This window comes from Rhinolophus sinicus, chromosome 5 (assembly GCF_057876585.1).
Source record: "Rhinolophus sinicus isolate RSI-liver-muscle chromosome 5, RSI-T2T, whole genome shotgun sequence".
In the NCBI taxonomy this organism is placed as follows: domain Eukaryota; kingdom Metazoa; phylum Chordata; class Mammalia; order Chiroptera; family Rhinolophidae; genus Rhinolophus; species Rhinolophus sinicus.
In genome coordinates this window covers 76,720,151-76,735,222 of record NC_142505.1, presented here as the reverse complement: position 1 = coordinate 76,735,222, position 15,072 = coordinate 76,720,151, and the positions used below count along the sequence as shown (strand labels likewise).

Genomic DNA, 15,072 nt, shown 5'->3' with positions numbered 1-15,072 from the left:
CCAAACTTCTGCCCTAAACGCTGTGGTTTTCCTTCAGAGTTGTTGTGAAGTTTTGTTTTGTTTTGACCTGGGATTTACTGTCAGTTGTATCAGTCAGAGAGGTTAAGGTAAATCTTCAAATCTCAGGAAACTTCTCTGAGTCATCTCTGGTCTAAGAATCTCTGCTCAGGTAATTCTCTGAAATGCCATTTCCTGCCGGGCCCACAGAAAGACCGGAATCCCTGGCTTACAGCAGACCCCGTTTTCCTCTAATCTCTCCCCTTCTAAAGTCCCTGTCCCCACGAGCCCAGCAAAGCCTCTACAACTGGAAATATTGAACCCACTAACATTGGGCAGTTGCTTCCTAGAGACCCTAGTTCCAAGGCGCTGATTGGCATTCCATGCACCCCTCTCACTGGAGGGGGAGCATCTCTGCCTGTTGTCTGTAAAACCCAGTGGCTCTTGGGCTTGGATCAGAAGCTGAAGATTACAGTGTCTGAGAAAACACCCCTGGACAACACCAAGGAGAGAAAAATACCGCAGGCCACACCAGGCAGATGGGACGTGGGCTCAGAATCCTCCCTGTCCCCAGGCTCCTCACCTACTGGCCCAGAGTGCTTGTGCCCTGCCCACAGGATGGGTGGAGAGGGGTTCTGGGAGAACAGAGACAGGGCAGCGCCCAGTTCTGGAGAAAGGGGGTGGAGGTGGGTGCTGCCCAGCGCCCCGGGGGCGCCTACATGGGGTCTCTTTCCTCCTCAGTGGGGCCTGCCAGGAGGGCTTCACATTTAGTCCAGTTTTCAAACATCACTCTTTCACTCTGGGCCCAATGATAGATGTGCCTGTCAACCATAAAGAGTGTATGTTGATCCCTCTTCCAGGAAGACTACCAATTTTGCTTTCTCTAATAGGAATAGAAGAGAGGGTTGTAAACGTCAAGCGGCAGACCGTATAGCAATACCTGTTGAACCAGGCATTCATGAACAAGTGCACCATTTATCTAACAAAGGTCTAGGTGGTTTTGTTTATTTCAATGACCTGATGCTGGGGCGAAAACTGAGATGAGGGTTTGTCTGTGAATTCAGGTGCAGGTGGACGTGGCTATTTTCACACAGGCTTGTTATGCTCTGGTGCAGCAGCTAGAGAAGGAGGCACGTGGTCAGCGTGGCATGTGTGCTGGAGCCCACGAGGTGTGGTCAGCGTGGTGTGTGTGCTGGGGCCCAGTCAGGGTTATAGGGCATGTGCAGCCTTAGGTGTACAGATTCTGTGTGGGGGCCCAAAGTGGACCCTGTATCTTTAAGAACCCAGAACATTCAAAAGCAGCTGGGTTGACAAATAGGACCCTCCAGGAAAAAGAGCAGAGGACACTGACAAGGACAGTTGGCCAGCCTGACGCTAGGCCCTCTTCAGGGTCTGGGAGGATAAGAAGGTGTTAAGGAGTGCAGCGGGCCCATTGCTAGTTCCGAGGTTGGGACCAGTGAGTGGGGGGGTTGCAGGTGGAGCTCAAAGTGATGGAAGGGGCAGGGGCAGGCCAAGCCCCTCTGAAACTGGGGGCAGGCAACAGCTCACCAGGGCCCCTGTGGCCCATGACTCTGTCCACTGAGGCTCCCCATGGCTGGGTTCTCTAAGAGACTGAAGACATTCGTGCTGGAGATGCAAAGGCACTGGGGCACCGTGTTTGGAGGACATGGGATGGAGACAAAAGCAACTCCTCAAGACCTAAGGAGCCAAAGAGTCAGAGTATGTGTGGCTTGGAACAGACAGAAGCAGCTCTTTGGAGCTGGGCCTTGGCAGAAAAGTCAGATTTGAAGAAAAGGCTTTTCAGAAAGGGAGTACCTGGGAACAAAATCTGCAGGCCGGCTTTCTGGCAGGTAATGGGAGTAGCCAGTGGCATGAACACCTTCCCATGATGCTTCAGTGTGGGCAACAGTGACCCATCTGCACCAAGAAACAGCAGGCAGGGGGTCACCAGGCGGCGTGACTTTAAGTACCCCTGTTTGTGTCTGTTTGGGGATTGTGAAGAGACCATATCATGTCTGCATAACCGTCTCCTGGAATTTTCCAAATTGTGTGGCTTGGTCAACACCATCAGTAAAACTATATCATGTTAGTGAAAACATATCTTAAAGATAAACCCATTGGTTTTGGCATTTATTGTTAATTGAATTTTCCCAGAAATGGCAACAGAAAGATTGTTAATGTGCATGAATTTACATCAAGTTAAACATCTGTTCCTCATAAGCTCAACTCTGGTAAAGTTACAGCAGCTCGTAAATTAGATCTGGGAGTAAAATGCTTCTTGCTCTTTGCACAGCTTAGCAGTTTCAAAATAGATCTCAAAATGACACCTCGCAACTGAGGCCTGTGCAACACGACCACGCTCAGCTGTGAGTCGGTGCAGACAATTAAGCCACGTTTTCACTTTGATGGTGAAGATCGCAGCTTTGTCAAAGGGCGAGTGACATTGCTTCTCAGGCCGAAGGGTGCTATGTGGGAACCAGGGCTACTGTTTGTGTGGGGGTCAGGGGAGCCTGCCCGTGAGCTGACCCAGCAGGCCACGGGCACGTTGGGTTTCTCCCTCGGAGCCCTCTGGGTGTCCTCCCAGGTGGAGGTCTCAGGATCTGAGCCTAGTGGCTGGGCCCCCCTGCCAGGTGGAGAGGGCCGGAGTCCAGTGGGTGTGGCTTGCACGCATGGCCGGCTGCTGTGTGGTTTCTGAAGGGATGGCCTATGCGTGGTTTGGGAAGGGAGCTTCCCACACCCCAGGTGTTGGCTTGTCAGAGCCTGACCCACCAGCCCCCATCCCAGCACTTCTTTCTTCTCATCCCCTGCTTCTTAGCCCACACCCATCCCCAAAAGGGATTGCTTCCGCTAATGGCAGAGGAGTTCCTTCGTGGTGTTCAATAGTCTGTGTCCTAAAGTCCCCTTTCTAGTAAATTTGGGGGTTGCATGGCACTCCTGAAGTGCAGGCTGCCCCAGTGAGAGAACTGCCAGCTCACCGGAGTCCGTCGGGGGCTGGGGTCTTCACAGAGCCCTTGGGATTCCCCCACTCACCCGAACCCCCATTCTGCCTGTGTATAAAGCTCTTCCCAAGAGCACAGAGGGTCCCCAGGGGCAGCTTGTGCTCATTTACTGATCAGAGCCCTGATTCAGGAGCCCAAAACTATGCCCTGACCCAATTCACCCTCAGGCCTCCCTGCCTGGGCTGCTCTTCCAAGCATCAGCTCCACCTGGCCTCTGACCAGCGATGGCAGAACAAGAGGGCAGAAACTTCCATCCTCCTCCTCTCCAGAGGCAGTTCCCAAGGCACTGTGTGCCCACCAGAGGAGGCTCAAATGAGCCACTTTTATCTAACCCAGCGCCCAGCAGGGCAACACCACCTTGCCGCCACCACCCCCGGCAGGCTTCACACTGTAGGGTCAATGCTGCAGGTTTGGGGTGTCCCCACTGGATGAGGTCCATGCCCCTTGGCAAGCCCAGGACAGCTTGGGTGTCTGAGCACAGCTACATGTACCAGCTCTGGAGCTGCCCTACCATGCCACATCTCCCGCACAGTTTCCACCCCCCCCCCCCTCCAGAGCTGAAATGATGGATGCCATGGGCCCCCGGACCCCTCTAGAGCTCCAGACCTTGGTCACTGTGACTCCAGGTACTGGGATTGTCCCGTCCTCAGGGCAGGGCTGCAGCCACTCTCTGAGCCTACCCGCTGCCTCTCTCCCCCCGGGGTCCCACAGTCATCCAGTCAGCAGACGTTTAATGAGCACCTTCTACATGCCAGTATTTGGGCCAGGTACTGAGAATGCCACTGCAGCAAGGTGAGACCGCAGCCTCGAGGGGCTCCCAGTCTGAGAGGGCAGACTGACAATCAACAGCGGATGGAGAGGAACAGAGAGGGAGGCTGGGCGAAGTGCAGCGGTGGTGAAGCATGGGAGCAGAGCCCAGGGGGCGCTTCAGGTGGGCGTCGGCGTGTGGGAGAGGGAGGACATGGTGAGAGGTGGCTGGAACTGAGTGAGCAGCAGAGGAAGGCAGAGGCTGCCCCTTTCTGGTCACCCTCACCACCCTCCCTAACCTGCCACCAGCTGCGTCCTGTACCCAGGACCTGGGCCTCCATCAGGAGCCTTCACCTCATGGCCTGTCTCACTCGAAGCATCTGAGCTTCTCGCTGCCTGGGTGGCGTCTCCCACCTTGTTCCCATTGTACAAACCCCCCTTCCCTTGACTCTTTGGAGCCCCCAGTCCCACCCATCCCAGGGCCTGGAAGCCTCACCTACCACAGAGTGGAGATGGTCCCTTTGAGGCCCGGTCTGGCAGGGGCGCACGTGGCTGATGGAGTCTTCACAAAGTCTCCTTTGCTTCCCTTTGTTTTGCAGGAGAAAGTGTTCCTTTGATGGACATTTAATTCCAGAGGCTGCTACCTGCTTCCGATCTCTGTCTACTCAAAACATTAAATGTGGATGTGCCTGTGCTCCTGCTATAATAATCTCCCTCGGTGTGGAGGGAGTGTGGCTGGAATGGGAGAACAGTAGACTCTTCAAAGAGGGACAATTATTGAAGGAACTAGATTAATGAGGTGTCATAACAACTTAGCCAGATCTGCAGCTGACCTTTCTCATGGAGAACGGGCTTGATAAATGTAGTTCATTACCAAGTTCTGACATGAAAATAGGATCCCACTCTGGGCTACTCAGCAGGCTGATCAATATTTTATCTGCCAAAGCAGGCCTGGTTCGGGAGCAGGAGGCGCCCCACACACAGGTGCTGGCAGGAAGCCCAAGGCCAGTGCCAGGGGCGGGCCGGGTGGGCAGGAAGGTGGCTGGGCCCTTCCAAGGGCCTGTCAGGGATGCTTGTCAGGCTCAGGCTGAGCGGGAGATGAGCCTCCCGCCCTGAGAGGTCCTAGGGCGGGACCATCCATGGGCGTTGGGAAGGGAGGAAGGAAATCTGTTTTTCCACAAACGCTGATATAGTGGCCAGCTGTGCCAGCTGCTGGGCATTGATGAAGGAGACAAAGACAAATGGGCCGTGATCCGGCTGCTTGAGACATCAAGCCCATCTCATTAAGAGAAGCCCTCAGGCCTGGCTGACCACTTGGACTTGGCAAAGTCCTCTCACATTTCCTTTAATGTCATGACCCTGCAAGGTGGGAAGGGACTAACTTGCCCCCATTTGAAGGTAGGAAGTGGAAGCAGGAAGGGCAGGGCAGTGAAGGCTGAAGGCCTTTCCTAGGATCTCACGGCGAGTGAAAGGCAGAACCCGATGGTCTCCTGACTCCCTGTCCAGTGCCCTGTCCAGCCTTGCAGTGATTGTCATTACTGGAGTTGGTGGCAGGCAGACATAGCAGCCTATGAAGAAGTCCGTGTCTACCTTAGGACCCAGACAAGGTCGTTACAGGATGGTCCCATCACCCTGGCTTCTTGATAAGACTGTCTGCCCTGGGGCCCCAGGACTCCGTTCTCCCCCGTATTCAGTAGTTACCTTGTTCAACAATCATTTAACCCTTAACGCTGTGTGTATAACTGTCTCATCCAAGCCCACCTGCTTGGAACTTGCCCCATGGAGGGGATGTAGCAGATGTTGATGACACACCACCCAGACTCCCTCAGTCCACCCCAGAGCTTACATGCAGCTTTGGTGATCTCAGATTCCTGCATCTTCAGCCTGAAAGGCTTTCTGGCCTCTGGAGTGCTCTGGGTCCTCATCTGGGGACTTCAGAAGTGCTGGATGAGGGCAGGAGACTGGTTGATGCCCCCGGGAGCAACTCTCAGCCAACAGGCTAGAAGTTGGTGGAAGCGTGCCAGCCCCCTCACACCTCATGGGGCAGTTCAGAGGTGCAGCCCCAGTTCAGAGGTGCCCACAGCGGCAACCCACCCTTTATTGGCTTTCCCCCTCCCCAGTCTCACTTCTCTACTCCTTCCTCACCCTTCTTAGGATCACCTCCAGATGTACTAGTCGCCCCTAGGTCCTTGACTCAGGGGCTTTTCTGCGGGAGCTCAAATGGAGGACAAACCTCCTAAAAAGTGCTATGTAGGGGAGGAGAGTGAGGAGATGGATGGAGGAAGGTTGTTCTATGTGTGTGAGTGGGAGGGGCCTGAACGAAGGGGGAACGAGGAGAGGAGAAAGCATGTGACAAGGCCCAGACAGGTGAGTGTCGCTGAGAACACAGCACAATGAGCATATGGGTCAGCAGGGGACTTGCCTAGAATTCTCCAAGCCTCATCAGAAGGCTTTTTGACCTAGCCAAAGTCACCAAAAAGACCAAAAAAAAAAAGCCTTATTTATGAAGACACAAAGTCCTCTTTACCCGGAAATCACCAAGACACAGAGGAAACAGTTAAATGGCTTTCCAAGCCTGTGAGGAGAGACCTCTGTAGAACTAATTATATCTGTGCTGCCCACTCATGCAGCAGGTCCCCTGCAGGTCCCAGCTTGGCAGCCCTTGGTGACCTCATTCAAGGCACAGACCTCAACATCACATCCAAGTGTCCCCCTCTCTAGAGTCCTCTCTGAAAGTCTCTCCACCCCTGGATCCATGAGTAGGAAAGCTTGACCATCCTCCGGGGTGGGCTGCAGATGCCCTGGCGGGAGGAGTGGGCCCTACTTGGGGACACCACGGAGGAGGGTTGGGTCCACTAGCCTCTGCCACATCACCTCCAGGGACCTTCCCTGCAAAGGGGCTGGGGTCCCCCTGGGACCCAGGCCGGCCCCAATCAGGAGCAGGGCCCAGAGAGTGCCAGGCACATTTGGGCAGGGGCCAAGTGTGAGTGTGCAGAGGCTTGGTAAAGACCAGCCCAGAGGGAGGGAGCAGTAAATGCTACCCCCCTAAACCCCCAGGCAGAAGCATGTGTCAGTGGCCAGTGCTGCTAAGGTTGACGTGTGGGCCGGCTGGGATGGGGGACAGGTGACCTGTGTGAAGGTGAGAAAGACCCAACCCTTTGGCACTGACACTCTTGCCCAAACCGAATGGCACTTGTGAAGGGAAGGAGGGAGTTCAGAAAACAGAGGTCATGTGGGCCAGACCTCCGCTGGCCAGGGCTCAGCTCCTTTGGTCATGGGCTGAATGTCACCTGTGCCAAGGGCCCGGCGTCACCTCCAGCCAGGCTCTGGGAGGCAATGTGGGTGATTTCTTTCTTTATACTACTCCTCTGCGCTTTCCAAGTACTCTTCGATGGACGTGCATTTCTTTTACAAGAAGACAAATGTTTGAAAGTGGCAGCAGGGTGGGGAGCCTTTAGCTATAGACCAGGCTGACAGATTCACCAACGCCCACCACCCACCTTGGTGAGACAGTCCTATCTGACCCCACAGGGTAACCACGGGAGTCACGAGTGAAAAAAGTAAAACTGGGACTTGGTAAACTACCACTTTTGCATGCCTTGCTAGAAAGCTATGCATCCTGGGAACCAAGACCTGCCTTGGGGATGGCTCCCAAGAGGGCAGTCCTTGCAGGAGATGAAGCTCTAAAGGGCGTCCCAGTGAGACTGTGGACTTTGGAATCTAAAGTGACCATCTCCACGGGTGTGGAAATGCCACCATTCGGGCATCTTTCCTCTGGGGCTCATGACTCCCCAGAGCTACAGGGAACTAAAGGAACTCAATAATATAGGGCCAATGATTTCACCATTCATGGTTAGGCCAAGTCCTCTCTTGAGACTCACGGAACTGCTCCTGGGGTAAAGAAGGATTTCAGGTTCTCTTCCCTGGGCCCCTCCATTCATCTCAGGACCCCCATGTCCAGCACAGGCCCAGCAAGGTGATGGCCCTCGGTAAAAGAAAGGAAAGACAAAGGAAGTTTTGCAAATTGTGATCTGTAGTACCTGGCATCCTGCCACAGCTCCCACCTTCCCTCCGGCCTCGTCATGCTCCCCTCTCCCCGCTGCACTCTGGCCCAGCCACACCAGATTCCTACGGCCTCCAGACACACTATGCCACCTGCTCCTGCACGTGACCCCTTCTGCCTGCATGCTGCTCCCTCTGCCTCCTTCCCCCCAACTCCCTCACCCTGTAGGTCTCACCCTGAGCGCCCCTCCCTTAGAGAGCCTTCCTTCACCCCAGCCTTGTTAGCTCCCCCTCCGTGGGCACTCTGGATGCCCAGGACCATCCTAGCCTATCCCCAGCGTGCCATCCAGCATCTGGCACAGAGTTTGTAAGTCAATGCTGGTAAGAGGATGGGAGGAGCAGGGCCGGTGTGGGCACTAGTAGGGGACAAGACCCCGGAGACTGGCACCCCCTTCCCACAGGTTGATGTCTAGACATGTGCATAACTTCCTGACCAGGAGACATGTGCTGAGCAGTTGCCAGCATGGAGAAGCCGGAAGCCTGTGAACTCACAGTGAACTATAGGGATGTGATTGGAGGGGCAGGTCCTGGGGATGTTGCTGTGGCCCTCCTGACAGGACCCACCTCAATGGTTCCCCTAGCCGGCCAATGGGAGATGTTATCTAGCTGCAGACCCCTGGCCCAGAGAAGCAGGGAGCTCAGAAATCTATGCTCCACCAAGGTCTGTGAGGAAGGGTGGGGGCTGGGGGGACTGGTGGGAACGAGATGTCTCTGCCCATCTGACCTGTTCTGGCCCATCCCTCAGGTGGCCTTGCTGTGGTGTGTTCTTAGAAGCCTGATCGTCCGCTAGCAGTTCTGGGTCAAGCCTCCTGTTGACCCCACATCCATCTACTGTGTGCACTAGCCTCAGCATGTGGGCATGAATGCCTGCCCCCAGGAGAGCTTGAGGGCCCCTCCAGGACAGTTTCCTCCACACAGAGACAGGAAGTCATGTATACCAGACACCAGAGCTTCCATCTAGCTCGTGTACCCAACTTCCAGTCCTTTTTCCAGAACTGGATTTTACCCTGTTGGGGGCAAGGGCGCAAGAGTTGAACAAAACGATTCCTCTCTGTTCCCCAAACTGACCTTTATCCAAGCCCAGGAAGAAGAAAAACCCAGCAGGCTACCATATTTTCCCCTGGGCTCAAGTGGTTTTGGTGGGACAATGCCACTATTTTCAATACTGTGCAGCTAAACAGACATAAGAATTGGGTTTGCCAACTGGTGGCCCTAAGAGCTCCCAGGTGTACCAGGCCCAGGAGGTGCCAGCACAGTTAGGGGCACGGGAGAGCCATTCCTGTCAGAGCATGAAGACTCCCAGGGAACAAATAGATTTGATTATGTTGAACACAGAAATTGATTTTTTTCTAAATAAACATGCAAGAGGAAATGGTAACAGGCATCTGTTTCTGACAAGAATCAATTGACCCCAAATTGGAAGAAAATCTAGAAACACAAACAAGCATCCGGGCTAATCCAGTGAGGGAAGGAGGGAGGGAGAGACAGACAGACTTCCCCATCAGCCCTTCCCCCACTAAATAGCTTCCTTGTTTGCTACTGTTCAACAAATGTGGTTCTAATAATGATAAGGGGGAAGTAGCTATCATTTTATGAGTCCTCACTCTGTGCCAAGCCTTTTATATGCATAGCTTACTTAGTCCTCATAACTGCCCTCTGTGGGAGGAAGTGTTTTCCCCATTTCACAGATGAAATCATTGAGGCACCTGGTCCAAGGTGCACACACATTCAGGCAGTGGCAAGGCTGGGACTCAAACCCAGTGGACTTGAGTCACTGCTCCCCAGCCCTGCCTACAGTGACTGTTCAACCCCGAGGTATTTCCTGGTGCCCTAAGCTGGCCTTGGAATTAAGCAGAAGTGTTCGAGGGCTCAAACAGTCCATTCCCAGCAGTGCGTTGGCCTTCTACCTGCAATGGACAGGGAGGCGCCCACACTCGATTCTCCGGGAGTCAGCAGAGTCAGACACGGGAAGCTGTCCACCCCCAGGGAGGTGGGGAAGTGGGCCTGGAGGGGCTCTCCTGCTCTGCTGATAGCCCTGCAGCCTCTGTTAGGGGCTGTGCCCTGAATGGCGCTTATCCTAGTGGCCCGCCACCAGCAAGATCAACTCTGTCACGTCACAGTGCGTCACAGGCCTCATTTGCGAAAACGCTGTGTGGTTCTGACGGTGTGCAACTAGCACGCCTGTGATAAAAGGCCCGCATCTGAGGGGCTGTGCACTTGGGTGTTAATTTCGTAAAGCTTCCCTTTGTTTCTTGGTCATAGACTTGCATACACATGTTTGTTTTGAAGTAATCCAGCTCTGGGAATGTACCTAATTAACTTAAGCAGGGTTTATTAGTCCTGTTAACTAAAACTCCTGAATCTATGAGACCAAGTATTCAAAAGCAGCCTTTAAGGTAGGATTAAGGCAAAGACAAGCTATTACAAAATGGAATTGGAGCCGGCTTTCCTAAAGCCGCTGTGGGGGCTATGGCTGTGAATTCCCCTGGACAAACTCCATATTCCATCTGGCAATTGCTCTATGTGTGGCATGTAGTAGGTGCTCAATAAATACCGTTTCCCCAAAAATAAGACCTAGCTGGACAATCAGCTCTAATGCATCTTTTGAAGCAAAAATTAATATAAGACCCAGTCTTATTTTACTACAATATATGACCGGATATAATATAATATAATATAATATAATATAATATAATATAATATAATATAATGCCAGGTCTTATATTAATTTTTGGTAAAAAAGACACATTAGAGCTGATTGTCTGGCTAGGTCTTATTTTCGGGGAAACATGGTACCTGTGGGATGGACGAACAGGCTCTGTCCAGCATTTGCATCAGTTCAGTGCTCGGTATTTATGAGATGGATTGGTGGACAGACAAACAGGTCCTATCCACTCAGGGGCGCCCTGCACCGCACGCAGTAAATGCCTAGTCACTCATGAATGGGGCGGATGAATGTTCTCTCCACACTGAGGAGGATTCTCGTTGCAATAACCTCATCTTCTCTCCCAGGTGACCCATGCACCATGGCCAGTTATGCCCGCCTGAAGAATGTCCTTCTGGCGCTCCAGACCCGCCTGCAGCCGCTCCGAGAAGGAGACAGCCCACAAGACTCTGCCTCCCAGAAGCGCCTCCTGGTGGAATCTCTGTTTAAGGGCTTGGATGCAGATGGTGACGGCCACCTGAACAGCTCTGAACTAGCTTCGGTGAGTACAGCCTCCAGTGAAAATCGAATTACAGAGGAATTCAGTTTGCCATTTAGCAGGAAAGTGAAGAGAGCAGAGAGATCCACGCGAGGAGCGCCGTTTATTGCTGTCTCTGTACCGGGACACCAAGGAGGCCTTTCTCCTGCCAGAGACAGCCTTCTCTGCAGGGTCAGAGAGCTTGTGTCCAACTCCTCTGAGCATCCCTTATAAACAAAACGGTGCCAAGTATCTTCTCCCCACCCGCCACCTTCAGCCAATATTTACAAACAAGCTTTGAAACACTCGCAGCTAACTGACAAGCACATACTTCAGAGGGGCTGGTCTCCGATGTCATTAGGAAATAAATGTTTCCTTCCTTGAGTCCTTTTACTTGCTTTCTTCAGCCAGAAGCAGGCTTGGTTTCCACCAAACGTGGCTGGAGCTGTAACCTGGGCATCCCAAAGACCCCTCCCCTAGGATCTCGCCATTCTTTTGGACTCAGGTATCAACAACCCAAACCTTAGCCTGCTTACTTGCAGGAAGCCCCATGTCCACCCCCAAACACTGCTCTTCCATGTGAGAAAACTCTTAGATTGGTGTTCCTCTGTCCAGCCAGGAGGTGGTGCGAGGGCAGTGAACATCTGTGGCAGAGAGTAGCGAGGAAGGAGCCTCATGGGGCCCAGCCACTGCCAGCGGCAGGGAGGACCTTTGGGTGCTGGGGGCAGGAAGGAGGCTGGGTGGGCTGGAAGGGCCTGCATTCCTGCTCTGCTGGTTTGCCGCTAAGGGCCGGAGGCCCTAGAGCCACACCAGGCTGACGCAAAGATTTTCAAGGAGGGCGAGGTCAGCCTCCCCAAGCAGGGTGGTGGGCAGGGGCAGCTCATCCCCAGAGACCACGGAGTGCCCAGATAACAAGGACGGGGCAGATAATCAGGATGGACAGAGAACAGAAAATAAGGATGAGTCCCCGCCTTTGATGCCACTTTAAAGACACCCTTCGCATGATGCGGTGACCTTATCAAAGCTGTGGCCAGGTCACCAGGAAGGACTGGGCTAGGGCGTGTCCTAACGCTTACTGAGCATCCTGTGTGCTTGGCAGTAAGCCAGGCCCTTGCCCTGCGATGTGACAAGCACGGCAGAGTTCCTGACTGTGTGGTGTGGTAGCTGAGAACGCAGGCTTTACGGTCAGACTGCCGGCACCCAAGGCCCACCTCCAGCATTTACTATCGGTGGGTCTTAGGAGACACCCTCACCTGTCTGTGCCTCCGTTTCTTGTCTGTGACCATCACAGGGGCATCAGGAGGGGAAACAAGCTGAGACATGGGAAGTGCTTAGCACCGTGCCTGGCACATGGTGTGTGCTCAGGAGGGGACAGTGTCATTGTCATCACCCTATTACGATGAGCTCCTCCTTAAACCTGTCAGCCATCCTCTGCTGTGAGGTAGGCACTACTGTTCTCTCCACTTCACAGATATTTTTAGGTGAGGAAACAAGGGTTCCAAAAAAATCAAGACTGAATTGTGTTCACTGCCTGGGACATGATGGAGCTAAGACCAACCCCAGGTGGGCTGGTGTGCACACAGCACAGGGGTCTCCCTGGGGGACAATGGCTCCCGCCAGGGGGCTCCACCTGCTCCTCTGGAGGTCTGTGGAGCCTTAACAAGTGCCCACAAAACCTGAGCACGGAGCAGTCACCCAGAGGCTCTGCCACGCAGGTGCCCCTCCCACAGGCCTCTCCCCCAGCCTGTCCAGAGCCCTTCCAGGAACGTGCTGGGAACCACAGACCTAAAGGCACTTGCAGACCCCACTCTGCTCGCCCACACCTAGGCAACATGTGCAAGTCTATCCAGGGTCTGCCTCCCAGAGGCCGCTGCCCACAGCACATGCCATCTCAGCCATGCCAGCCAGCATGTCACCATCTGCAGCAGCACTAGGTCCCCAGCTATGGCGAAGAGCCCAATGGCCCACAGATGACCCAAGCTGCTCAGGGAAAAGCCCTGGTCCTGTTAGTTAAAGTTCCCGCAGGAAGAACCATCGGGCGATGCCCCACGCTACAGGCAATGCAAGGGACACCAAGGACAGGCGGCTGGGCTTGCCTTGGACAGAGGCAGCTGGAGGCTCTTGGCACCCCAGGCCCACAAGCCTCCTCGGTCATTGCCAAGTAAATAGAACCTCCCTGGTCATGTTGCTCTAACCTGGCAGAGACGTGCCCCGAGGCACCAGAATCCATTAACAACCATGGTAATTGGACTATGATTTCCTCTTTAAAATTTAATGTATTTAAAGTCCGTTTCATAAATCTGCCAAGCAGAGCCCAGCTAAAGTGGTCCTTTTCCTGACACTGAATCAAAGGCATCGCGGAAAAACTTGTTGGTCCTATGAAAAGTTAATCAATTTCCAATGCAGAAACAGACAAAGGGAAATTTCCATCTCTGCAAGATTGATTTCGGGCGTTACGGTTGATCTCCCTTTTATCGAACACTCTTACTTGCTGGGCGAAGGGTCATTTTTTTAACATTATCACGTTAAATTGCCTTTAATATATCAGGCCAAGCTGAGACTGTTAAATAAAGAGAAAATGCTCCTGTCCTCCCCCCGCAAAAAAAATAAAATAAGATTATTTCCTTTCTTCTGAGCATTTTCCCTGTAAGATACACCAGCCTCTGGCTCCAGCTGAGTGAGTTTGCCTGGAATTTCTATCCTTAGTCACCGTTTGGAATATGGCTGCGGGGGAGGCCTCTGAGCCCTGCGGCCCCGGCCACGTCCAGAGAGAAGTTCACGAGGGCCCTCGCATGGCCCATGCTGGAGTCCCAAGGGCAGACGTTTGTGTCCCTGGCAGGACAAGGCAGGTAGAGGCAGGGCGCAGCCCTGTGTCCGAATGGCAGCTGCCCCCTTCTGGGGGATGCGCTGTGACGACAAGGTGCAGCCCTGAGATTGGTAAGGGCTGATGGCAGGTGGGGGGAGGGAAGTACTGATGGAGCAGTGACTTCCCAGCTGCACACAGCTGGGAGCCAGGGGACCTCAGTTCTCACACTGAGTTCAGCCACTGTCTATTTGCTGAGTTTATTTGATCAGGCCCCTTCTCTGTTCACCATCGATAACATGAAGGGGTAGACCAGATAGCTTCAAGGATCTTTCTCACCTCAGATTGTCTGGGGTCTGTTTACCCAGATGAGGAGAAGACACACCTGAACACTAGTCCCAACTCTGCCCCAACTACTGTGTGACCTTAGGAGAGTCCCCACCCCTCTCCGAGCCTGTTTTCTCATCTATAGAATGGGATGGACAGACAAGACAAAGCCAAAGAGTTTTGGGTGCTTTCCATGCCCACTAAGTTGTCCCTGGAGTCCTCACCTGACCCCCAGGCCGGTGACCGCAGCCCCACTTGGCCTGAACCATGTCCCCGCCAAGCCCACAGCTCTGAACTCATTCCTGGCCCTGACCTTGCTCCCTTCCTCACCCACAGCACGTGCTGAAGGAGCAGGACGTGGAGGACGGCTTCCGAGGGTGCTCGCCCGGCGACCTCCTCCGATTTGACGACTACAACGGTGACGGAGAGCTGACCCTCCGCGAGTTCTACACAGCCTTCCGTAAGTCAGGCCCCAGCTGGCCGGCGGGCAAACGGGCTCGTGTCCACAGGCGCCGCTGCACCAAAACGTGTCAGGGCCTTGGGTCTGTCCTCGGTTGTCTCCAAGGTTGGTTTCTTTTACAGATGAAAGCAATTGGATTTGTTTTGCAACAAGCCTGAGCTTTAAGAAAAGGGTACAGGAGAGCGGGTGGGGAGATGGTGTGCTTGCTCTGTTCCTTTTGGATAATGGCTCTTCTCTCTATGGTTGAGGAACCCAGGACTGTGATTTAAGCGAGGCTGGTAGCTCACTATTGGACACCCCTGGGAGGAGTCTGGGACTGCACACGGAGGGTGCAGACTTTAGGGCTATGGCCTGGCCCTCCTGGGCAGCCCTGCCTGGGGGCAACCCTGCAGGAGGGTTCTGGAGACTGGGCCAGACTGGGGAGGGAGCTTCATCAGAGAGCTCAGAGTTCAGCGTGAAGAGAGGGAAGGGCTGTGCTGGGCCCAAATCGAGACA

At 53.8% G+C, this 15,072-nt stretch overlaps 1 protein-coding gene across 2 annotated transcripts in view; it reads left to right on the top strand.

Annotated features, from left to right (window-relative positions):
* Positions 1-15,072, top strand: part of FSTL4 (follistatin like 4) — a 365,854-nt gene that overhangs the window by 245,113 nt on the left and 105,669 nt on the right. For both annotated transcript variants that reach the window (XM_074313508.2, XM_074313507.2), the window contains exons 5-6: positions 10,818-11,011; positions 14,454-14,577. In XM_074313508.2, the coding sequence (XP_074169609.2) occupies positions 10,818-11,011; positions 14,454-14,577 (318 nt within the window). The remainder of the gene's footprint in view (positions 1-10,817; positions 11,012-14,453; positions 14,578-15,072) is intronic.